The sequence below is a fragment of the Meleagris gallopavo genome, chromosome 7, assembly GCF_905368555.1.
Source record: "Meleagris gallopavo chromosome 7, MGAL_WU_HG_1.1, whole genome shotgun sequence".
Taxonomy (NCBI): Eukaryota; Metazoa; Chordata; class Aves; order Galliformes; family Phasianidae; genus Meleagris; species Meleagris gallopavo.
The window spans coordinates 11,553,636-11,579,331 of record NC_139410.1 but is presented as its reverse complement, the minus strand read 5'-3'; the positions used below and the strand labels follow the sequence as shown (position 1 = coordinate 11,579,331).

The following is a 25,696-nucleotide window of genomic DNA, read 5'->3' as shown; positions in this document are numbered from 1 at the left end:
TGATGAACAGTTTTTACGTGTTCACTGGTAGCTTCCACACACTCTGCACCAGAGAGATAGATGGGGCACTGAATTGCTTTCTGTTAAACAAAAAGGGAGTAAGCCAGAGATTAATTCTGCTCATCACTGCTTGCAGTTACAGAATAAAGCCTGATTGTTCTGAACCATCTTTGAAACCAACAGGATGAATTAAAAATGAAAATCTAAGTTTCTGCAGAAACTAACAGGTTATCTGTAGACATTGTAACTTGCTGGTTCTGCAAGAAGTGTTAAATAAGAAAACAATGTATGGCATAAGTTACTGTGTCATTTTCTTTATACAAACACAGTTATGTTAAGCGAGGGCAGTAATGAAAAAAAATCATGAAGATACATAATTTCAGAAGCACAGGGGCTGAAATGCAGGAAGTTTTGGTGCTTTGAGGAAGTATTAGTTCCCCTCAGCACTATTACAGTCACTCCATAAACCTCATATCTTGATCAACTGTCAGATATAATCACCACACTTATTACAATCTCTTGTTACAGAAAAAATCATATCACTTTTAGTGAAGTTACGTGACTGATCTCTCAAAGGCCACACAGTTCTGAAAGTTGGCACTATTCTGAAATCTTAATTAACCAACAAAAAGCAAAATGAGCCAGCTCTTCTCCCCATAAGTGACAATGGCATTTTGGTTGCTGGAAACCTTCAGCTCTTGCTAATGCACTTTGCAGATCCAACCTACAGCCTCACGTTAGTGTGCCAACAGCTGGGCACTGGGCCATGCTGGCCCTCTGATGGGAAACAGACAGTGCTGTGCTGCAGGGCTGCGGGAGGCAGGGAGGCAGGGAGGTGGGTTGCAGTGCAGGTGCTGCTGCCCTCCTGCAGCTCTCGTGTGCAGGGTGCCTGGCTGGGGGCTGCAGAGCACCCAGCTTGGGTGTCTGCCTGTGGGTCACTGCTGTGCTGGGAAATATGCTGCAAAAACACCCTTTGGTGGAGGCTGAATGTAGATCCAGAGGGTTAATTTTAAGTGCTCACATTTCTGATGTGTTCTGTAGGTGCAGAGTTATATAATTGGAGGGAAAATTACAGTGCAAGCCATGCACTGTATTAATTTACAACTGGTTAACAACTAAGGGCAGCTTGAAAACAGCTGTATAGGCAAGCAGACAGCAGTTAGCACATGCAGTTAGACGCATCAGGTTCCCTTTTTCAACAAATAGAAACAAAAAAAAAATTATTTTGTTGGTTATTTGTTTGTTTATTTATTTGAGATGCTATTAAGCAGCTTTTCTCCACTCTTTAGAAACAAATCCCTTCAGACAAAGGAGAAGAAGCAGTAGGCACTAGTAGGCAATTTCTGGTGCCTCAGACCTCACAAGAGGGGCTCCTCAGGGCCTCCTTCCAGGCTTTTCATGGCCCAGGTTGGAATTAAGCCTTCAGAAGTTTTCCTTAAATCTATGGCTGGGCTTACTCATACAGTTTGCTGTTTCTGAATGAAGTCACGCATGCCATGTTAATGTCTGTGTTAAAATACTGGAAAGCGTTTCCCTTTTCCTCATAGGAAAACTACATACATGACCTGGAGTACAGCTATTTCCAATGCTTGGCTCCTCAGGAAGAGGAGCTGTGCCAGCTCTGCCCAGCAGCAGGTAGCACAGCCTCCTTGATTTCAGCGCATCTGAGATTCTCTCCTCAGGTGTAAGGTCTCCATAACTCCACCGCTGCAGTTCATTCTCTTGAGTCTCCAATACCTGCAAATGCTAGTTTTATGTTTTCTTAGGACAAAATGAAGGCAAGATCCAAAAAAGGACTTCAAGGTCAAAAAACATTCACTGCCATATGTTTGTGCTGTTGGCATCACTGCAGTGATCCAGGTGCTTGCATGCTAAGAACCTCTGCACTGCCTGTGCTGACATCCAGGATTGCTGCAGAGAAACAGAGGTACAGGTGGGATCAATTACAGCCATGCTGCAGTCTGCGTGCTGCGAAGCACGGCTCCCAGCCCTGCTGGCACTGCTCACTGCTCACCAGTAGTACAGGAGGTGATCTGAAAACTGAGAATGTTAGGGCTACTAAACCTCACCCTGTGACCCTGTGTGTTCTGAACAACCTCACTAGTTTCTTTTTACTCACACTCTAGTGGAAGCATTGGATCCATTTCCCTAAGTACTGTTTTGTTTCAGGTTTTTTCCCTTAAATGGCCACAGCCTTATATTACTGCTGAGCCTCAGAAGACAATCATGCCTGTGGTGTTTTCATCCTGTCAGCTGGTGCTGGATTTCAAAACAGGATGCCCACTTTTCCCCCCATTATTCATGGCAGTGAGATGCAGAATCTTGAGCTTTTGTTTCCAGTTGGTTACACATCCAACCTGTGATTCATTCTTCCTGCAGCCATGTTTCCAGTAAAAGACAATGCTGTGGCCCCTCTCCAAGTCACCCGCAGACTGCTGGAGGCTCGAGCTGGAGAGTGCTCCTGTGCCTGCAGCTGGGACACTTTCTAAGAAGGGATGAGGGGACGAGGCCTCAGGCCAGGACTGCTGTTATCTCCCAGCAAACAAGCAAGGAGGAACACAGCCTTGGGAAAGCACATGCAGCATAGAGTCAAGGTGCAGATAAGAGCAGAATGTACAGGATTAAAAATTCTTGGCCCTGTGAAGCACAACAAGCATCTGCAAAGAGCTAGTCTCCATTCCTGGGCCTGAGGCTGACTGCCAAGCTGATAGCTTAAGGGCCTGCAGTGTCCCTCCAAACATTTAGGGAGACTCCTGGCTGCTCGATGCCGTTGGTGTGGGCTATAATGCCCATGGATATTGGAGTTTCCCAAGAGTTGTTCAGACAGGAGCTGGTAGTGATGACTTCCAGCTCTGCTCTCAGGGATAAAGCTTCTCATGGCTCTGTGTGGTGGAGCCTGGGCTGGAGAGCTGTGTGGCCATGCACTCCAGCACTTGGCTTCTGCAGGAGTCAAACACAAATGTGCATGGATCTGCTGGCAAGGAACTGTGGTGGGGAAGGCCTGGGCTGGGCAGTGCAAGGGCTTGTCTGCAAACAGTGCCAGTAGGCAGCAACTCACGTGTGTGGGGCAAACAGGCCAAGTGCAGAGCAGAACCACCTCCCCATGAGCCTGTGAGCAGGAGCACAGCACCCTGCAGCATCCTGCCAGGCCTGGCAGCCTTCCCTTGTTGTGCCCCCCACATGCAATGACACAGGTAGCTGGGCTCATGGCTCAGCAGCAGCAGGGTAGGCTCCAGTACGTGAGCCCTTTGGGCTTCCCACACATTCAGCAAGAGGGAATCTGGTGCTTTGCGTTTTCAGAATAAACCATGGCTCTATTCCATCTCCTGGTTTGGGGAATATGGACTGCTGCTGTCACCGTAATCTGACTTCATCCTGGAGCCCTGTGTGGCCCTGGGGCTGCCTGAAGCTCTGCTGGCAGTCACAGACGCTTCCTCAGAGGGATTCTGTTTGGGTTCATTTCCCAGGTTGTGGAAAGTAACTTTCTTGTTCATGGAAAGTGAAAAGAACACACTCTCTCCCCACCGTGCACCATGAAAAGCGAAAGGTGATCTCTGGGAGCAGAGCCGAAGGCCTATGGAGCAGCTTGTGTGCTGATGGTGAGCATCCAGCTCAGGAGGGCCCCTGTGCGGTGTTAACGCCAGCGAGGGTGTGAGTGCCAGCGGAAACCCTCAGCTGCTTCTTGTGCGTTCTGCTTAGGTCACATTTTCTCCATGAACACCAATGGAAGGGAATTACTTTCTATCTTCATAAAGCGAGGTTCAGGTTTGAAAGGCCCAACCAACTCCACGCAGAACATCCCAAGGCTGCTGCACTCCCCTCGGCCCGGTGTGCAGCAGGGGGGCCGCGCCCCCAGCACAGCGATAGGCATTTGTGCGATGGGAACTGCTGACTCACAGGGGTAAATCAAGCGAGATGGCAGAAGGATGGCACGGGAGGAGGATGGGACTGGCAGTAAATCGCAGCGGGTGGTGTTCGGAATGCGGTCGCGGCACCGAGTCGGTGTGCGCGGGGCCGTGCAGGCGAGGCGTGGTGCCACCTCCATCCAGTGCCACTCTGGGCGCCCAGCGCCATCACCGCTCTACGCAAAGCACCCGGCAACGGGTCTCGCGCTCCTCTGACGCGGCAGCTCCGCACGAGGGCCATCAGACCGCCAAGAGGGCTCAGAGCGTAGAGGAAGGCGGCTCTTCGCGAGCCACGGATCCCCGCCCGATCCGGCGCTAGGGAGCGAGGAGCAGCGGCTCGCGAGCCGTAGGAGCCGCACCCCCACCCGCACCCGGCCGCCGAGTGGCGCCGCAGCCACCGGCACGTGCCGGCCGCGCGGCCCGAGCTCCGCGACCCCGCGGACGGGCCCGAAGGCGGGGCGCGAGCCGGGGGAGCCGCGAGGGGCGGCGCCGCGCGCGCGCGTGCACTCGGAGAGGGCGGGAGGTGGAGCGCGACGGCGGCGCGTGACGGCGGCGGCGGCCGTTGGCGGAGCGGCGTCACGCGGCGGGGCGGCGGCGGGCGATTGGCCGGCAGCGAGGCGGGGCCGCGCCTCTCCCCCTCCCCCGGCCCGGGGGAAGGTGGCCGCTCCGCCAGGGCCGTCGGTCGCCGCGCGGAGGAGGCGGCGGCTCGCGCGCGGCCGTTGGGGCGGGCGTGGGCCGCGCCTCGCCGGGGCGGAGGTGACGGTGATGCGGCGCTGAGCGTTGACGCCCGTCGGCCTCCCTCCCTCCCTCAGCCCGGTGCCTCCGCGCCCCCTCCCCCGCCCTACCCGGCAGCCGCGTTAGCCGGGGCCCGGCGGGGGAGCGCCGAGCTCCATGGGCAACACCGTCACCTGCTGCGTGTCGCCGGACGCCAGCCCCAAGCTCGGCCGGGCCCGCGGCGGCGCCGGCGGGGCGGCGGCGGGGCCCGAGCGCTGGGCGGACGCGTACCAGGCGGCGGCGAGCGGCGGCGGCTCGGGCTCGGCGGAGGCCGACTCGGGGGACTCGGAGCCCGGCGGCGGCGGCGGCCCGCACCTCCAGCACATCAGCGACCGCGAGTTCCCGGATGGTGAGCGCCGGGCGGCGGGGCTGGCCGGGCGGCACGGAGGGGAGCGGAACGGAGCGGAGTGGAGGGGCGCCGTCCCGCCCGCCGCGCCCCTTTGTCCCGGCGGCACGGTGCCCCGAGCGGAGCGGGCGGCCGCGGGGTCCCAGAGGCTCCGGAGGACGGGGGAGGCTCCGGGCCGGGCGCAGTAACGGCGTGCCGAGCGGCGCTTCCATCACTGCGGGGCGGGAGGAAGGAAGGGTGTGTGGGAACGAGCGGCGGGGCGTTGCGGAGACTGAGGGCTGTGACATCAACCCTGGACGCCGTAATTTATAGCCCGGCGTGCGGGCGCTCGGCGAGGACCGTGTGCCTCAGGCGCTCCTTCGTGCGGCTCGCCGCCCTCCGTAAGCCCGTGGCGCGCCGCGCGGTTCCGCTCGGCCCGGCCCGGCCCGGCACTGCCCGCTGCTCCCAGACGTGCTCGGCGCACAACAGGTGGGGCCGCGCCGTCCGCTGCCGGCGGCTGTTGGTGCTGCAGTGGCGCGAGGTCACCGCTCTGCTGTTGGAACTTCGCTTAATTCGGTGCTGCGCCGAGTATAACCACACCTACAAGAAAGGAGTAGGAGAAAACAGCTGTCTGACATCCTTAGCGTAGGGTGGGCGCAGTGACTGTTAGCGCCGTCCCTCTGAGCTCATCGTGAGGGCACGAGCAGATTTTTGGTGACTGGAGAGAAACTGTGAGTGAGCCTGAGGAGCGGAGTTACCGCTTGTGTCCCGTTCTGCACAGCAGTGTGCTGCAGCTGTGACCGAAGTGCAGCAGAGCAGTCGGCTCCCTCGTCTCTGAGACAGCTGTGCAGCACTGCAGGAGAAATTATATTTGCCGTCAGGAGAAATAAAATTTAATTCCTGCAGAAAGATATTGCAGAAATGTCAGAACTCTCCCACGCTCCTTAGCAGAAAGGAACTAAACGATTCTAACAAGTCAAGCAGAAATGTTTAAGCTAAATGAATGTTCTCAGGAGTAAGGGTTATATCTGATTGAACCTTCACTGAGATCGTGTGGGCGGGCCTAAGTAATTAGACTTAACTTTGAAATCAGCTAGACATCAGAATTTCCTCAAAGTAGGGAAGTACTGATATTTTTTATTTGAATGAAAGAGTCTAGCCCAAGCATAAGGCAATGCCTGTCTATCTCAAACTATACTTTTGTGGCGGTGGAAGGTTTGATCTTGAGGCCAGAGCAGACCCCCAGACTGGCTGAGCTTAGATGGTTTGGGTGTGAGATGGCTTCAAAGATCACAGTACGTGGTGTGCCGTGCACAATGGAACTTGCTACAGCTGGTGAATGCTACTTGTCTGCAGCTTTCTGGATAATAGAACTATTTAGGACTGCAGAAAGTATCAAAATTTGACAGCTTTATGACAATACAACTCTTCCTTACATCTCTGTCCTTAAAGTTTGTTGTTCCTAAGTCATAATCCTTTTCCGCTTGTTTTGCTAGAATTGAATGTTTTGGTTATATTAGGAATGCAAAAGCTACCAGCTGTGCTTTGCATCTTTTATATATATATATAAAAGCAAGTACAGCATGATCCTTACGGGTCTGAGCTCTTGTATGGGCTGTTGGGATACTTTGCTTCTCTAGCATACTGCTTAGCAGGCACTATATTTCATAACTTTTAGCTTCTGAACTAATTTATTTTGGGGGTAGACAAGGACAAATGCACTGTGAAATACATCATATAAATCTAAGAACTGAGGTTGTGTCTTACTGCTACAAACATACCAGCTGCCACTGTTATCAGGAATGTAAATGTGAAATGAATTTCTTCAGTGAAGTAGCACTTAAAGTAATGCAGTTAATTGCGTTCTAGGATCTGGAATTAAAACAGTAAGTTTTGCAGTTCATTTTTCAGCAGATACTAACATATATTGCTATATTGTTCAAATTCTAAGGTAAGATTTACTTAACCTAAATTAATCTGAAAAGTAGTGGCTATGGAAAAATTGGAAACAGCATCCTTATCTGAAGTACTTCCCAGGGGTGAAGTACAGTTGATGACAGTCAGCTGGCTCCAGAAGATTTTTGGTCACAGCTGCCTGGATTGTCCATGGTAAATCCAGGTTAAACCAGAAAACCTTGTGCTTTCTTGAAACAAAGATGTTAGAAGGTAAATGTTTATTTAAGGTAAAAAAAAAAAAAGGAAGGGTAAAAGGGAGGGAGATAAAGCTGAGACACTGAAAATGTAATGTTTCAAAAAAATTGGTTCAAAGGGGAAGAGATTGTTGGCTTTGCTGCTGCGAGTCTAAAGGATTTATTTAAATGCTATTATTGAGATCCTGAGGTATGTAACTTGTTCTGCTCATAGCTTTTCTGGTTGAGCAGTAACCCTACATTTACAGCTTGATGTTCAAAGGGGAGGTTGTGTTAAGTAAGTGGAACAGATGCAACTTTGAGAACTGAAAGCTTCTTCTCAGTAGGTTTGTGTCTTCTGTTAATGTTGAATATCAGAAGCTGAAGTGAGCCTAGAGCTGCTCGTTGGCTGCTCAGCTGTGTGTTGTGTTCCTTGCTTCTTTGTGCAGCTGGGATTGACGAGAAGGCTTTCTTCTCCAGTTTCAGAAGCAGCAGCTCTTTGATATTAGTGTTCTGTTTGGGTTAGTTTGTGCTGATTACTGCTTCTTCCAAGTGAGTGAGAACTTACAGTTGATACTTGGTCTCCAGATCCCCATGTTATACATAGCTCTAGTTTTTTTTGTAGATTCTTTGAAGAAACCAGAAGGCCTTGCTGGCAGTCTCCTCATTTGCTCTTGAAAACACGATTTCTCTCCACCTCTGCTGCTTGCTGAGCACAGTGGCTTTGGTGGGACTTGCCTGATGCACCAGAGCCAAGCAGAGAATTGCTGACATGCTGATCTGATGGGACACCATTACATAGTACCTCCCCCAAAGAACTGGGAGGTGGGGAATGAGGAGGCAAAGCAAGTAAGGACCAGCAGAGGTGTTCAGAAGGGTATGGTAGTCACACAGGGGTTTGATGGGAAAACAAATGTAAGGGGATTTTAGAGGGGAGTGTTAATAGAGAGAAGTGACTTCTGCTTTAACAGGTCAGTCTAGCACCTAGCTTAACTCTTCAAGCACCAGTAAACTTACTTTTCTCTCTTGTTAGTAATGTCTGGCTCTCCAGAAGCTGCTGCATGCAGAAGGGGCAAACTCCAAGATGTCTGCATGCCACACTTAGCAGCATTGAAGATAATCAGTATATTACATTATCTGTTCATCTGCAATGTCACTTCACCAACTTGTCTACAAGTTTTCCTGTATAAGGCTTAAAAATCTGTCTGTCCCTTATATAAGCATTTGTTGTGATTATTGCTGTTTTCTAATCTTGGATACAATTGTAGTAAGAGAGAGGGGGAAAAAGTTAAGGCAAGGAACCACCTTTTTCCTGTAGGAATGTTTATAGAAATTTGGGATGAAAACCAATAGACACTTTTGCCCCTGTTCTGTTATTCCCACTGATGTCTTTTTAATGTAATTTAAACTCACCCTTCTTTCCCAAGAACTCTTGCTATCTTTCTTCTATTAGTGACTAGGAACTATTTAGAAAGGTGTTTGTAGTTGTAAGGGCAGAGAGACCAGTGCAATGGGAAGATTTTTCAAAAGAAAGAAGAGAAATGCTCACCAGTCTCTGAGGATTGAGGCTCACAGAACAAACTCCACAGAGGAGGGATCTCCAACAAGGAATCCTTCCTCAGTGGCATTCAGCCCTTAAATGAGGTCCAGGAGGGGTGGAACCCACCCATTCCAGTCACGCAGCTGAATTGCCTTCACCTGTGCTCCTAGGGCTGATTGGCTCCTTTCCCCAAGTGCTCAATCAGTGGTTCAGCTATGACTCAACAGTTCCCACATAGTAGTGCTTACAAGTAGAACGTGGCCATAACAAATGTGAAAGAATTGACCCATCTGCAAGCCTGAAACACCTTCCATCTTGTTGGCTTAGGATACCCAATGGTACAGCCTTTATGAAGTGACCTGAAAAGTGCACATAGTGGCAGTGATGGAATTCAGAAGTCCTTTACAAACATTGCTGAAAGGGCCCTATGCATTTGGGAATTGGGAGTAGAGGAAAACATATTGCTGTGTCTCTTCTTCTCTTGGGTACTGTTCTTCTCGATGGGTATTGCTAACGTCTCAGGAATCTTCTATCCATTTCTTTTGTGTGAGGTAACAAAAAGCAAGAAACCTTCCTCCCAAAAATTCACGTCACATTAAATTAGGACTTCTAACAAGGTTTCTTCCACATCTAGGAAAAAGGATGGTGTTACTCAATGAGGCATGAGGCAGGAAGAAACCACTACCGAACATTAAGACCTGGGATCTGTAGACCTTTGCCAGCAAGCTAATGTTGAAATTTCTAAATCTATTTGTTTAGTCTTTGTTACAATTAAGAGTTCAAATGTACGCTTATATTTCACTATGAAAATCATATTTTCAGAAGTAAGCTCTGAATGTTTCCACTTCAGGGAATAAAAAAAGATGCATCTGTGCTTAAATAGCTCAATAGAATTTATTTAAATGTGTAGTAAAGCCAGATAAATAAAACTGAAGGTTCCACGTGTGGGGAATGCAGGTGTCACGGTTACCTTGAGAGTATACAGAACTCCGTAGCATTCTGCAGTGTCTGATGAGCTGTGTGTCTGTAGCACAGCTTTTGCTTGTGTTTGGAGTTCTGAAAGGGCCTTCAGTTATTACTGATCAAATGTTGTTTTTTTTTCCTCTTTCCAGTGTGAAAAATAACGCCAGCTTGTCATCAGACATGTCAGTCAGACTTAGGTAATAAATTGCTGAATGAGAGCTGCTTTCAAAGCCAGAAAAAGCTTTTCTCCAAAACTGCCGGGCATGGTTTGTAAGCTGTTGTTTTTCCTTACTGAACAAAATGCAGGTAAACTGAAATTCCTACAGTTACAGTAAAGAGTGACTGTGCTTTAGTTTTTGCCTAAAATGGCACAAAAAATGTAATGAAGCCCAGTTAACTGTAATAAGAGCTTCAGGTAAAGTTGCATTAATGCATCTTTGTTAGCATTTGGAAGAGGAGAAAAAGCATGTACCACCCAGTGGAGTGGCATAAGAGTTGGCACACTGTGTGTCATACAGTGTTACCTGAAAATGTGCAGAGAGGTTGGGATTTCTGATACTCATTTGTTTTTCTTTTTCAGCCATGTCTTGTGAGAAGTAAGGCAGTGTGCATGCAAAGTGTAGCTAGAGGAAAAACTTGCCATATATGGGAGATGCTTTGAATGTGCTGCCTCCTATTTTATCATGTTGGCCAGTGACATCTGACGTGGATGTTGGTGGTGTGGCTGTGGAGTATTCCCACCAGTATCCCGTTACACATTGTTACCTCTTGACAGTTGTCAGCAGAGGGGCAGTCTGACAAAATGGTGTCTGACATGGAAGTGTGTATGAAGCAAAGGTGTGTCACTGAATTCTTCCGTGTGGAAAAAATGGTACCCACTGACATTCATCAGTGCTTGCTGAGTGTTTATGGAGTCCAAACAGTGGATGTGGACACAGTGAGGGTAGATGCTGTGTTTCAGCAGTAGGGCAGGGATGTGAAAGACAAGCCATGTTCTGGATGGCCATGGATAGCTGTCATGCTATGAAATGAAGAGCATCTTGATCAGCTGATCCGTGCAAATTGGCTAATGGTGGTGGTAAAGCTGAGAGCGTGTTTTGTAGCTTAAAATTTTCTCTATCAAATAGTGTTGTTGTGCTCTTTGTATCTGTATCTGTTGTCATTTCCATGGAAATAAACGAGATGTTACTTTTGAAGCTACCTACGTACTTACAGTTAACAGCATGGATCTAGGAGTGTAAAATTGCATTGGTCTCACTCAGTGTATAACTAGAAGCTTTTATTCTGACTGACTGTGAAAAAGTAAGGGCTGTGGAGTTCTGCTCTATGTTCCCATGGCAGTGAATTGCGATGCATGTAAAAGTCTTTATGGGCAAAGAAAAGTGGGCAGCATGGAACTGAATCTTTCTTCTTGTCTATTTAAATGGTCCCACATTGGGTGTTGTCTGGAAACACATTTCTAACAAAACATTAGCTACTTTCAAGACCTAACTTGTGAACTGCTGTTTTCCTTCTAGTTCCAATATCTACTTCTAGGGTTGTGTAGTTTTCCTCCCTTGCAGCTGGTCCTGCCTACTGTGTAATTTTGGGTGTTCTTTGCATCTTGCTCCCTAGCTGAAACATGTATAAGTGATTACAACACTCACAGGTACCCAATGAAATGCATGAAATCCTGCATGATTTCCTTCGGTTTAGAAAGGCCAGATACTGCACGCAGTGTGATAGTTCTTCTATTGTGCTTCCGTGGTGGGGGCTGTGAGCTGCATGCCATAGGATTGTGCAGGGGCCGGCCACCATAGTGTGGATCCTCCTGTAGTTTAAATGCCAAATTCATGAACCTTAGAAACACTCAGGTAACAAGGAATGTGTTCAGAGACGGGAGCCTGCTGCCCGGAGGGGCTGTGAGGTCTCTGTCAGGAGGAGATAGCCCCATGCTGAGACCTGGGCAGCCTGCTCTGGCTGTCCCTGCTGGAGCTGGGCACAGTACTAGGCAATGGCAAAGGGGTCCCTGCTGGCCTCAGCCTTCCTGTCGTTTGGTGAACAAGCACCAACTGTGTGGGTTGTTTTCATTTGTTTTTCTGCTTAAATAAATAATTGGTTTCCTTTAGGCCGTAGGGAGTTAGAGGTGTTTTTAAAAGACCTATGCATAGGAAGGTATTGGTTAAGGTTATGTCCTCACCAAGAATTTCTCTCAAAATAGAGTCCTGTCTGAGAACCGGTTGTGCTTAATGGGATTTTGCTGCACAACGGATCTAGTCCTTTATATATTCAAATTTGCTGGTATTGCTACTACTTAGTAACAGCAACCTCTCTGACTGTCAGCTTTATTCAGGAGATAGCAGGTAAGACAGCAGAGTGTAAAGGGTGCTCTCCCTAGGTAGAGATCACCTGTGGGGGTGTATAAAACAATAGATGAGCTAACATGAGTTGCTCAAACCTACACGTGGTCTTGTATGACTTTGATAAGTAAAAGTACTCTGTAATACCAATTCCACGTCAAAGATAAGACATGAGGACTTGAGCTGAGAGCAGAGGTTTGCTTTTACAGGCAAGGTGATCAGCCCTGTGGGGGCCGTGTGCCCTTACCAGTGTGCAGCAGGGGCAGCTGAGATTGCCTGGAGGGCAAGTGTACTGCAGCAGGTTCTTTGAAAGGGGAATGGTGTGAGGGGAGAGTGAGCCCAGGCTTCTCTAGGGTTCGTCTGACAAGGTTGATAGCACCTGTGAGTAGATAGCACTGAGGAATGTGGAGAAATAGGGGGGAAGGCTGTTCTGGTATACAGTTCTCAGAGAGGTGGAGGGCCATTGCAGCATGGCATAGCTATGCCACTCCCACAGACAGCATTTCTGCTGGGGATCTTCCACTCTCACCTCTCTATTACTAGGTGTGAGGTTCTGATAGAAAAATGTGGGTTTACTCTTACTGAATTGGTAGCCACTAAAATGTTTTGGAGTTTTTTTCTTTTTTTTATTATTATTATCCTATTGCTTCTGTCACTTCTCTCATTCCTGTTCTGCATGCTTTAATTCCAATTGCTTCTGTTCATCTGGTAGCATCCCATACTTACCTATGTGGCCTGAGTGCTCTGTCATACGTCTTTTGCTCCTAAACAAAACTTGTCCTTATTTTTCATAGTAAATATCTTGGGTTTGGATTTCTACTGTGATAATGTATTAGGAGTTGTATTTTGTTGTGAGTCACATTCGTTGCAGATGATAATCTCTTTGTATGGCTTTTCTTTTGCTGCATTTCCCATTGCATTTTGCCTATTTTCATATTACTATTTGCCTCTTGTCTTATGCATCCTTCATATTGCTATTCCTTTTTGGTATTTCATGAGCAAAACTGGCACTTTGGGAAGAGCAAACCACGTGACTTACTTCTTTATTGCTTGGGGGAAAGCGTTGTCCAGAGAGAACAGTACAGATAGAAGGGCTAAAATTCTCAGGCTGCTATAGAAGTGGATGCTACAGGGAGGCAGTCTACAAAATACATCTGGCTTTCATTGCTGTCTCCTGCAAGACAGCTGTGCTGCTTCTGTTAATGCTAAGAAGCCTGGTTACAGTTGGTCTGGATCATGTTTTGCAGCATTTTGTACCAGGAACTGCATGGTGTACTTTGGGGTTGATTGCTGCTGTACCTTACCTGGTACACACATCCTTATCTCCAAATTGGAGGGATGTGGATTTGATGGGTGGACCACTCGATGGATAAGAAACTAGTTGAAAGGCTGCAGACAGAGGGTGGTGATCAATGGCTCTATGTCCAGGTGGAGGCCGGTAGCGAGTGGCGTCCCCCAGGGGTCTGTCTTGGGACTGGTGCTCTTTAACATCTTTATCAGTGACATCAATGACGGAATCGAGTGCACCCTCAGCAAGTTTGCTGACTACACCAAGCTGAGTGGTGTGGTTGACACGGTTGAAGGAAGGGATGCCATTTAGAGGGGGCTAGAAAGGTGGGCCCAGTGAACCTGATGAGGTTCAACACGGCAAAGTGCAAAGTTTTGCACTTGGGCCAGAGGAATCCCAGGCATCCATACAGACTGGAAGGGAGTGGTCCTTGAGAGCAGCCTGGTGGACAAGGACCTGGAGGTCTTGATAGATGAGAAACTTAATATGAGCCAGCAGTGTGCCCTTGCAGCTTGGAAGGCAAATGGTATCCTGGACTCCATCAAAAGAGGGGTGGCCAGCAGGGACAGGGAGGTGATTGTCCCCCTCTGCTCTGCTCTTGTCGGGCCCCATCTGGAATACTGCGTCCAAGTGTGGAGCCCCCAGTACAAAAAAGACAGGGAGCTGTTGGAGAGGGTCCAGAGGAGGGCCACGAAGATGATCAGGGGACTGGAGCACCTCCCCTATGAAGACAGGCTGAGGGAGCTGGGCTTGTTCAGCCTGGAGAAAAGAAGGCTGCATGGTGACCTCATTGCAGCCTTTCAATACCTAAAGGGAGCCTACAGAGGGGAGGGGAATCAACTCTTTGAAAGGGTTGATAACTGCAGGACAAGGGGAAATGGTTTTAAGTTGAGAGAGGGGAGATTTAGGTTGGACGTCAGGGGGAAATTCTTTACAGAGAGAGTGATGAGGTGCTGGAACAGGCTGCCCAGAGAGGTTGTGGATGCCCTGTCCCTAGAGGTGTTCAAGGCCGGGTTGCATGGGGCCCTGGGCAGTGTGCTCTAGCATTAAATGGGAAGGTTGGCGGCCCTGTATGTGGCAGGGGGTTGGAGATTCATGATCCTTGAGGTCCCTTCCAACCCTGACCATTCTGTGATTCTGTTGTGGACTTGTGATGTTGTGGACTTGGTGTGTTATGGGTGCTAGAACACCTGTCTTTGTCCAGCAGAAAGCATCTTGTGCCTGGCAGAATATTTTCCTTTCACTGCTGTTCTTCTTCAGAAGTATGTATCTGCTTGGGTTCAGGAGGGCTCATTTTCCTTATGTGACCATGTCAGTGTTGTGTCCCTTGATGCATGCAATTTGTACATCCCTCTTCTGCAGGGTGAAAGTTGGTCATATTTGTATGTGTTTTGCTTGTGCTTTTTGCATTAGACCCAATTTCTAACATCTTACAAAGGATGGATACAGGGAAAGCACAAGAAGAAGACTTTATTAAGAAGTGTCATTTCAAAGTAAATCAAAACCCCAGGGAAATCGAGTGGTAACAGTATATTTTTCTGTGGGGTGAAGGAGAATGGGTGTTATTAACCTCTTACTGTCTCTTCCCAAGAAATAAAGGAATTCCTGTTAGATGTATTTATCAGTGAGCTGAAGGAGGCAATGGAGGGTGATGCCCTACTGGGTAGCAGTCAATATGCTGGAGGCTGCTTACTCAGAGGAGCCTAGCTGGAGGGCTGGGCCAGCAAGAGTCTTGTGGAATTCTGCAGAGAGAAATGCAAAATCATGTTAGAAGCTACCACGTTCAGTAGCCCAGTAGAAGAGAGGCTTCTGCAGCTGTAGGTCTGTATGTGCTTTCTCAAAAGGCATTCATATGCACAATTACACAGCTGGCATACGGGTCAGTGCAGACAGAAAACACAACATACAGACATATCAACGTCAGCTACCTCATCCTGTTCCCCTCTGTGGCTGATCAGGGTGAAAGCTTGTTAGCTGAAAGCCTGTTACCTTTTCAGATGCATTTATGTAGTATGGGACCCTGCTGGTCTCAGACATGCTGTCTATCCAGTACTTCCCCAAGTAATGACACCAGGACACGAGCTCTAAGTGCTGGTGCTCAGACCTGCACAGACAGGACAGACACTAGTGATTGGGCTCAAGGGCCGGCCAGAGAAGCATGCTGACCAACAACGTGTTTACAGGTGTCTGACCCTTTTACTTCCCTGTGTTTGTTCCTCCCCAGTCTGCTTTGCTCCCTCCCTTCCCCAGCTTTTGGTGTTCCCCTTAAATATAACATAGATCTTGTACAGTTCCCTAATGCTCTTCTGTGTCATTCCTCAGTGAGCCCTGTAGGCATCGATGTCCCTCAATGGGTAAGGTGGTTTGAGCAGTGTTGACTCCCTTCCTGTACACAGGTAATGGGCTGCCCATCCTTTTTGGTAACCAGGAGAGTAGCCTGATTCGGGTGCTCCATGCACACTTATTGTATTATTGGGCTTCTCCACATCTCCCTGGGGCGGAGGATGAGTCTTTAATCATGTAGCCTAACCTCCTCCCCTGGAGGCCAGAACAAGCAGCAGCACAGCCAGGTACTGGCTGGCAGGGGAGCAGCTCTGTGGAGAAGGAGCTGGGTGCTGGTGGACTGGTGGATGGCACACTGACCCTGAGCTAGCTTTGTGCCCCTGCAGAAAGGAGGCCAGCAGCATCCTGGCTTGTGTTAGCAGAGAGAGCAAGTAGTTTGAAAGAAGCGATTGTTCCCTTTTTCTCAACTATTATTAGACTGTATCCAGACTGTATTAGAAACTGCATCCAGCTTTGGGCCCCCAATACGAGAGAGAGATGCTGATAAAGTGGAGGGAGTTCAGCATTCTCTAGGGCCTGGAACAAGTGAATGGTGAAGAGAAGCTGAGGGAGCTGTCCTGAAGGAAAAGCCAAGTTTTTCAGGCATGTCTAACAGGGGTGACATAGCCAGGCTTTTTTCACTGGTGTGTGGCAGGGAGGTGATACATCAGGAGATATAACCAATTGGAACTTACTGTTTCGATTTATAACGAAACATCTTCTCCTGTGAGGATGGTTGAGCATTGGCATAGGTTTGTTCAGAGTGGCTGTGCAGCCTTAAAACCATTGGAAGTTTTTAAGATTCAGCTGGCTGAAGCCCCAAGCAGCCTTGTTCCACCTTGCATCTGACCCTGTTTGAGCAAGAGGTTGGACTAGGGATCTCTTGAGATCTGTTTCCTCCTGACTATGTCTGTTCTTCTGGAAGTTAAACTGTAAATAAATTGCATATTATTTCCTCTGTTAACATCATGACTTGCTAGTAATGATCTGTATTTTAATTATGCATTTTGCAATCGTGCTCTGTCTGTTGGCAACACTTCAGTCATTTGGTGTTCTCATAGAATCATAAAGGTTTTAAAGACCTCTAAAATCACCCAGTCCAACCCCAACCCACCCCACCATGCCCACTAACCATGACCCTCAGTGCCACGTCTCCACAGTTCTTGAACACCTCCAGAGACAGTGACTCCACCATCTGCCTGAGCAGCTTGTGCTGGTGCTCTTTCTGAGAAGGAATCCTTTCTAATCCCCAACCTGAACTTCCCCTGGCACAACTTGAGGCCATTCCCTCTCATCCTGTTGCTACTATCTGGCAGAAGAGGCTAGCCCCCACCTTACCATAGCCTCCTTTTCAGGGAGTTGTAGAGAGTGATGAGGTCTCCCTTGAGCCACCTCCAGATTGAACAATCCCAGTTCCCTCAGCGGTTCCTCATCATACTTGTGCTCCAGACTTTCACAGCTTTGTTGCCCTTCTCTGGATGCACTCCAACGCCTCAACATCTTTCTTGTAATGGGGGTCCCAAAACTGAATGCAATCTAGTAAAATACTTCCATTTCTGAATAACCTCTCTCTCAAATTCAAAAAGTTACTTGAAGTTTACCATCATCAACAAATTCTTTGATTTACGGTGGCTTTTTTTTTTTTAGTAGTTTTTTTTTTTTTTCTTTAGAGTGCTAACATGGAAAGCTAGAGTTGCTCTCCATATTATCTTTTTAAAATGATTTTGCCAAATTGGTTTTAGTACACTATAATCTATGGACAAGTTTTAAACAGGTTATGCTATTTGTTGAGATATTACAAATAGTAGTTAAAATGTGCTAGTGTGGCATGCTATTACATGCTGAATTTTTTTTCAGATAACCAGATATGTACAAGTGGTACTTTATGAATAAGCAGTAAGGCAAATTCTGTTTTAGGACTTCTGGACCTCTTAACATTTTTAAGTACGTGACTAAATGCCTGTATCTGCTTACTGTATGCCATGAATGAGCACAGTAAAGTGGAAATAGAAACACTGCTTTTGTGTTAGAATCATAGAGTTGCTGAAGTTGGAAGAGACGTACAAGATCATCCAGTCCAACTGTCCATCTGTTGCCTATAGTTCTCACTGAACTGTGTCCCTCAACACGATGTCTAAATGTTCCTTGAAAAACCTCCCTCCAGGGTTGGTGACTCCACCACCTCCCTCGGCAGCCCATTCCAGTGCCTGGCCACTCTTTTGGAAAGGCAGTATTTCCTAACATCCAGCCTGAATCTCCCCTGGAGCAACTTATTTGCCCTTCTCTGAATATGTTCCATGGCCTCAATGGCTTTCTTGTGGTGAGGGGCCCAAAATCAAACATAGTACTTGAGGTGTGGCCTCACCAGTGCTGAGTACAGAGGGACAATTACTTCCCTGCTCCTGCTTGCAAGACTATTTCTGATGCAAACCAGGATGCCATTGGTCTTCTTGGCCTCTTGTGCACACTGCTGGCTAATGTTCAGCTGAGCATAGACCAATACCCCCAGGTCCATTTCCTCTACGCAGTCTTCCAGCCACTCTGCCCCAAGCCTGTAACGTTGCCTAGGGTTGTTGTGACCAAAGCGCAAGATCCAGCACTTGGTCTTGTTGAATCTTGTCCTATTGGCTTCAGCCCAGCTATCCAGCCTGTCCAGATCCCTCTGCAGGGCCTTTCAATCCCCAGGCAGTTCAGCACTTCCAGCCAACTTGGTGTCATCTGCAAACTTACTGAGGGTACACTCAATGCCCTCATCCAGGTCATCAATAAAGATATTGAAGAGGACAGGCCCCAGTACCGATTCCTGGGGAGCACCACTCATGATCGGTCGGCAACTGGATTTAATTCATCATCACTTTCTGGGCCCGGCCTTCCAACCAGTTCTTTACCCAGCAAAGAGTGTACCTATCTAAGCCACAGGCTGCCAGCTTCTCCAAGAGAATACTATGGGAGACAGTGTCAAAGGCTTTGCTGAAGTCAAGGTAGACCACATCAACAGCCTTTCCCTCATCCAACAGGCAGATCACTAGATTGTGGAAGGAGAGGACGGTTGGTTAAGCAGGACCTACCCTTCACAAACCCATGGTGGTTGGACTTGACTTCCCATTAGCTTTTACAACCTGCTCAAGATGACTTTCTTTCATAGCTTTCCCTTTTTTGAGAGGGAAAATTCCTGGATGAAAAATTGTCACATTCCGTAATGGGTGCTGGCTGCTGTATTTGCGTATTAGAGATTCAAAGTTATGGTGGTCTGCATCTTGGACTGGAGTCAGAATGATGCTGTTGGACTGACATCAGTGATGTCAGCCAAGTACCTGGAGAATATCCAGACCTAGGTACTGATGTTGTGTTACAATGGGAACTTGAAACAAGAACTCTTGGTGTACGTGCTCTCTCACAGTTCTGTTCTGTCACTGACACGTGAGGGCTGTGTCTGTGCTGTGGATTCCTGTCGCTAAGGCTTCCAGCAAGATGGTTTATGTGTGCTTGGTTGTTGTTCACCCAGAGCTCTTTTGTCATGTGCATAAAAAGCTCTTGTATTTTTTTTTCCATGAAAAGTTGATGGTGATTCTTTGATAACTTTGCAGTTGTCACACTCTTAGAAAAACACTGACATACTGCCTTGGAACACTGATGCAGGTTTGTGAGCTTGCTTGTTTTGATGGTTAGCATGGCATAAATAGAACACATGAAGATGAGAATGTAAGTTGCTGAGAGTTTGCTCCTTCCAGGATCCTACTGTTAAAGTGATGGTTCTGCTTCTGTGCTTACAGAAGTTAGTGTGTGCAAAAACAACAGCAAAAACAGCGGCTTGCAGAAGTTACGCTAATGCAGATCAAAATTCATCGTGATGTTTTTAGTAGTTCACTATTATCTTAATCTAAGGGAACACTGTATCCTTATCTAGTGCCACCACTAGTTTGTTGCAGCAAAGGAGTAAAGCCATCATTTTATTTTTATCTGGCTATATATCGGCTACGCTGAGTTTTACTTGAAATTCCAAAAGAATAGTATTAGATCCATGTTTTAATACTTATCAGCACACTATTGTTGCTTACTGAACTCTTTATAAGATCACTAAGATTATTTACTGACCAGCTGGATGCATAAAGCGTAGAGGGAGAGTAAGGCCTGCAATGTCCGTTTCTGTAAATTCAGGCCTCAGTGAGGCTCTGGCTTTCTGCCTGGTACTGAACCCAGGCTCTGCTTCCAGCTGCCTGCCCTGCCTTGGTTCTGATGGACACCGCGTGCTACTTGAGAGAGCAGTGTGGTGGTAGGAATGAGTCCGCAGGCTTTTTTCTGAGAGGAAAATGCCAGATTCTTGTTTGTCTTGGCAAAAGAGAGATTTTGCTTTAGAGAGCTCATTTTGTGTCTTTCTGATCTTGATTCCATCACTGCACTCGAGCATTTTAAGGCTGGATGAGAACCTTGCAGTAATCTTAGTCCTCTGTTGACAGCCTCTCCTTTTCTGTCCTTTCTCTTTCAGATTTAGCCTTGGAATCCAATCCGTCTGATCATCCTAGAGCAAGCACAATTTTCCTGAGCAAGTCTCAAACAGATGGTAAGCAAAGGTTTTTTCCAATTAAAAAGTGGGGAGGAAAACAGAAAAAAAATTGCCTGTTTTATTTACGTACCATGAGAACATTTGAATTAATTTTTTCAAGGCATAGGGATTAATAATTTCCATGTTAGCACAGAAATGCATCTGTATGCTATTTATGTAATGCTTAAAAAACACTTGTGATAATAAAGACTTAAATATCAGGAGATTTCTGAGCAAGGTGTTTGTGCTTCACAAATGGAACTCAACTTCGTGCAGGTGGGGATTTTTGTTTCATTTTTCCTTTTACGTCCAAGGACTCTTAAAAACATTTTTTTTCTAAGTTGAAGTTTAAAAAAAAATAGTTTTAGGTTAAAAAAAAAAAAAGTTTTATGTGGGGAATTGTAAGCCTAAGCCATCAGTCCTAATCGATTGCTTCTGCATGTGTTGTTTGAAGTGATATGAATAGCTTCAGCAGCATAATTATTCTTGAATCCTGTTTTAATTACATGGATGTATTGGGATTTTCAGTTTCTTTGCAGAGCCCTTATTTAAATCAGAAAGTCAATTATAAGCAATTACCATAGCTACATACTCAAAATACTTTTATTAGTAGAGGTGCTTTCATATTGCACCTCTACTAAATAAAAAATAATTCTGACAATACTAGGACATGAAGCTGCAACAAAAAAAGGAGCTTAAGATAATGCTTCTGTGCCTTTTGTAGTTAATTCTTGTTTGAAGCATTTTTTCTAAGCTAGTATTGCACTTGGGATGATGGAAAGCCACAGAATCTTCTACCTTGTAGGAGCTTCCCCACAGGGCAGTAGTGTTGTTTTGGCAGTCTGTCACTTCAGTGCTGCTAATACTGCGAGAGGTGAAATCATCACTTGTATCAGCTCTGCAGCGCTCAGGTAATCTCTGAGCAGAGGAAAGGGGCAGTGGTGTGATTCCCCAGAGGAGATGGTACAAAAGAAGTGCAGGCCTCTTCTGGGGTGGCTTCTAATGTGTGAGAATGTGCCCTGCTTACGGGTGGTGATTGTCTAAGGGCAGTCCTTTGTGGAAAGGGTCTATCATCTGCCCAGACTGGTCACATGTACAGCTTGTTGCACTCCTCAAACTACATGCCTGCAACTCTCAGCTCTCCTTTAACAGCACTGTTCTGCTTCTCTGATGCTCTTACAGCAGCTGAAAGTTAATCCTCGTCTGTTTTTTTTTCAGGAAGTCTGACACAATTTGAGATGGTCAGATAAAGAGGTTGCAGTTACCTGATAATACTGCTTGTTCCTGCGTCTTCTCTGTAGTGAAACACCTTTTATCTTATGCTGTCTAATAGGAGAGAGCACATATATTATGGTGGGCATCTCACTTTCTTCGTGTGTCTCTGGCAGAGTCACAGTGTGATGCTTTCACTTCTTTTTGCTGAGTGCTGTTTGGCATTAGACATTGTCTATTCAAACTATCTTTAATCCAGTTTTTCCATGATGTGCAATATCTTTTTCAGTGCTGAGATGCTTTTCTCTTAGTGCAACAGGTAGTTTTCCAGAGCATACATGTGGATAACTGGAAGTAGTACATCATTTATAGCTTGATAAAACTTAGCATTTTTGTTAAAAATTCACTCTTCCAGAGACCTAGAAGTGAAATTAGAAACTTTTAATGCTCACATACTTGAGAAGACTAGATTAATAGTATGTATCAGGATTACATTTTAGAAACTTTTCAGTTGATACTCTTTCTCCATTTTTCTAGTGCGAGAGAAGAGGAAGAGTAACCACATCAACCACGTGAGTAAAACTCAGAGGTAGTGTGCCATTAGGTAATGTGAGTACATGAGATAAAGACAAATTCCAGAAACAGCTGTAGTGGTTGTACATATGTAGTCCTGCATTCATTCTAAATCCTTGTTAGCAAGATAAAACTGAATTGTCTTTGCCTGTTTTAAAAAAAAAAAAATAAACAAGCATGGTATTATAGAGCATAGAGCGGCTGATGGCAAAAGAATGAATAAGAGCGGCTGATGGCGAAAGAATGAATAATAATGGATTCTGTCATATCATTCTTGAGCATTCCAAAACAGTATAGAATAAAATAAAGTCAAACTGCCTTTGTTAGTATTTGAAACAGGAATAAAACTGAATTAATTTCTTAGCTGAGATGACAAGTCTTAAACAACTTGCTCTTTGAGCATCGCTGCAAGGCTTATTCTAAGAAATGTGTTCAGCATTAAGAGAATGATGAATAAATGGTATCATTAGCAAGAACAAATGATAAACCAGTAGCTGAATACGTGCTCCAAGCTTCTGCACACATTAGACATTTTTCTTTGACACAATTTAAAAAGATATAAAAGATGGAATGTCATTAATAAGTGGATACAGACATTTTTTACTAGTAAGGCTAAAAGTGAAAGTTAGTAAACAAAGTTTAAAAACATTGCCAAGCTGAAGTGTCTACTGATAAGTTACTGGTAAGATAACACTATTTCACAACTATTGTATTGAGTACAACTGTGATGTCGCGTTCCCCCCCACACCTTCTTCCCTTACAACTCCAGTTTCAGTCTCCCAGCACCAAGGTGAACTGTAATTGCTTCATTTTTGCTGGCAGACTTCCGCTGGAGTGGGAGATGCTCCCAGGCAGCCATTATGCTTTGAAGGGTGTCAGCCTTTTCATATGGAAGTCCTTCAAGTTTTTAGACAGGGCATTTAAAGCGATGATGGCAAAACCAATTAATCTTCAATTGCTAGATTAAAGCTCTTTTCTCAGTTGCAGTGTTCTAGCCCGAGTTCCAGGCTAAAACTGCTCAAGGAAGCTTGAGTTAGTGTTACAATAAGGTAGGAGAATTTCTTCAAGTATTAAATCTACGTATTAGCATAGGTGATGGAACATGATAGTCTTTATTTCCAGACTCCAGGTGCTTAGCAAGACATGATTGAAGAGAGTAATGTTAGGAGAAGGTTTATTGTTTTCTAAAATGGAATAAAACACAGCCCCAAAAGCAAAATTGTTTCTACAGGGAGAGATGCTGGATAACCAGAAAGCATAAAGATGTAGGGTATGGTATGATGAAGGGAGAAGATGGAGATAGAGCGAATTATAAGAAAATACATAATGGAGAGGAAAGATGGAGACCTCAGATCTGACAAGAATGGAGTAGAGGAGAGCTGAGAAAACCAGAGGACTTGCTGCTTTAGCTGCAGCTATTTCTGCTGAAAAGTAGTCATCTGAAAATGTGTTGTGTATTGCAAGAGATGGCTTATAAGCCTGTGTTATACAAAGGATGTTCTAAGCAATTTGATGGCTATGAGGTAACATGCACATCAGGAGCAGTCATCTTCAAAGATCTCAGTAGCTACTTTAGCTTTAAAGCCAGTATTGAGTGTGGTAAACCAAGCTTTACATAATCAATCTTCATGAATTTCTTTCCTGTTCTTCTCCCTTAGGTTTCTCCAGGACAGCTTACAAAAAAATACAGCTCATGCTCAACAATATTTATAGATGACAGTACGGTCAGTCAACCTAATCTTAGAAGCACAATAAAGTGGTAAGAACCATTCGTTCTTGACAGGGACTAAGCAACATCTGTTTGGGATTTTGTGGCATTGTCTGTTTAAAAGCTAGCCATACAGCTGAGTGATAGGAACACAGCTTTGCCTGTTCAGGTTAGTTGTGGAAGGGGTGTAGGAGTCTGGGTAATTGAGACTACTGAAGCAGAGTTATTGTTGGTTTTTTTAAAGCTACAGAGCTAATGCGTATTTTGAATGAGTTATCATACATTTGAGAACCAGAACCAGTGCAGAAATGTGTCGGCATTTTGGGTTTTAAAGTATGTACTGGGAGGAGTTCAGTGATCAGATTGTAGATCTGGGAAAACTTGAAATGGATTTTGTAGGAAGTCTCAGGAAAAGTTTATAGGACTGTTTGCTGCTTGCCAGTGGTGTTAGTCTGCCCTCTAGTTGTGGATAAAGGTAGGTTGTTGGCTTCGGTTTTACTTCCAGTCTGCCTACGTTTTTCTGGTGCGTTTGTTCCTTTGGGTAGTTAAGAGAATTATTTAGTCTTTTTGGTTCTCCAGTTTTTTATCTGACTGTTTTATCTGTTGGATACTACAGAAACTGTTCTTTTCATGTAAACTATACCAGGTGAGAAATGAGAAGCACTCAGAGTGAAAGGTAGAAGAGCTTCAGGCCCAGAAAGCTTTACTATCTTAACAGTTCAATAGAGACTGGAAATACCTAAGTTGATTTGCTGCTTTCAAATTGATTTCAAACAGATATTGAGCACATCACTTGTTCTTTGGTGCCATTGCCACTTTTAAGCCTTGCATAGCTGGCAATAGATCAGTGCTTGTCCATGATGGCTTTTTTTGATGGCAGTATTCCTGTTGTCACTACAAAAATAGGAAATCTGGCCGCATTAGATGAGTGTCACCTTTATTGTCTGAGTTGACTCAGCACAGGCTGAATCCTCCTTGGATTATGCTGGCATTCTTTATTTTGCTCTGTTTTTAGACTTAGACGTATCCTAAACTACATAGCAAGAGATGCAAAGTTACAAGGGTTTATGTAACCTCAGATAGAACTGTTACCATACTTCAGTTATGAATAGTCTGTATTTTCAATAAATATCACTTAATCACAGTGAAGGTATGTGCTTAAAATTTGGTGTAACTCTTTCATGGCACAAATAACTGTACCACATTTAAAAGCAGTTTGGCTAGCAAATTTGATTTGGGTAGATTCTGTTCAGGCAGGTGACGAACAGAAATGTGGCATGGGATACTTAGGAATGTGAGAAGAGTTAATAGATTTTGAACAGTTTGCGCTGAGCAACAGCTTCTGCAGTGGAATAGTCTGCACAGAATATACTTTAAGACTTTTTTTCTCTCTTTCTTTTTAGCGTAACATTAGCAATATTCTACCATATAAAAAACAGGTGAGTAAACTCCAGCGTTATTTTATTCTAAAACTTATCAGTTTTATTTTTGAGCCAGGGTTATGGCCATGGTGTTTCAGTAACAACTACTTGTAACTTAGTGGAGTTGAAAAAATCTGGAAACTTGATGATGTACCTGCCTTCTCTTTGTACCCCTCTTGAGCTGATACATAATGGTCAGTGAAATGCCTGTCCAAAGGTACACGCTTCTTCATCAACGAAGCATAAGATATCAAAGCAGAGAGAGTGAAGGAGGTACATTTAAGTCACTGCAAACCAGCCTTTAGATTTGGTTTCACTTTTCCTGAGTACAGAGGGACAGATTAGTTTTGATGTTTGAAGGAACACCGTGTCCTGTGTACAAATAACCACTGCCATTACAGCTAATTACAGCACACTTCAAAATTGCAGCTGCCTTTCTAAAATAATAAATGCCACGAATGAGACAGTGTCACATTTTAATGGAGAAGTGCACTGAGTATAATATAAGCGATGGCTTCTGTATTTGGAAATTTGGTTGGATTTACTGGTGAGAACATGGGTTCATTGTTTATCTTGTTAAATATTTGGTTGTAAGATCTCACCATTAAAGGCTTTGCAAAAAATGCAATATAGCTTTATATATTGTTGTAGGAA

General features: G+C 45.6%; 1 protein-coding gene across 1 annotated transcript in view; it reads left to right on the top strand.

Annotated features, from left to right (window-relative positions):
• The first annotated feature begins 4,694 nt into the window (after nucleotides 1-4,694).
• CCNYL1 (cyclin Y like 1) overlaps nucleotides 4,695-25,696 on the top strand; it is a 34,883-nt gene continuing 13,881 nt past the window's right edge. Inside the window, exons 1-5 of the mRNA XM_085228023.1 lie at nucleotides 4,695-5,028; nucleotides 20,072-20,146; nucleotides 21,878-21,912; nucleotides 23,572-23,672; nucleotides 25,025-25,060. Of these exons, the coding sequence (XP_085084149.1) occupies nucleotides 4,797-5,028; nucleotides 20,072-20,146; nucleotides 21,878-21,912; nucleotides 23,572-23,672; nucleotides 25,025-25,060 (479 nt within the window). The 5' untranslated portion in view covers nucleotides 4,695-4,796. The remainder of the gene's footprint in view (nucleotides 5,029-20,071; nucleotides 20,147-21,877; nucleotides 21,913-23,571; nucleotides 23,673-25,024; nucleotides 25,061-25,696) is intronic.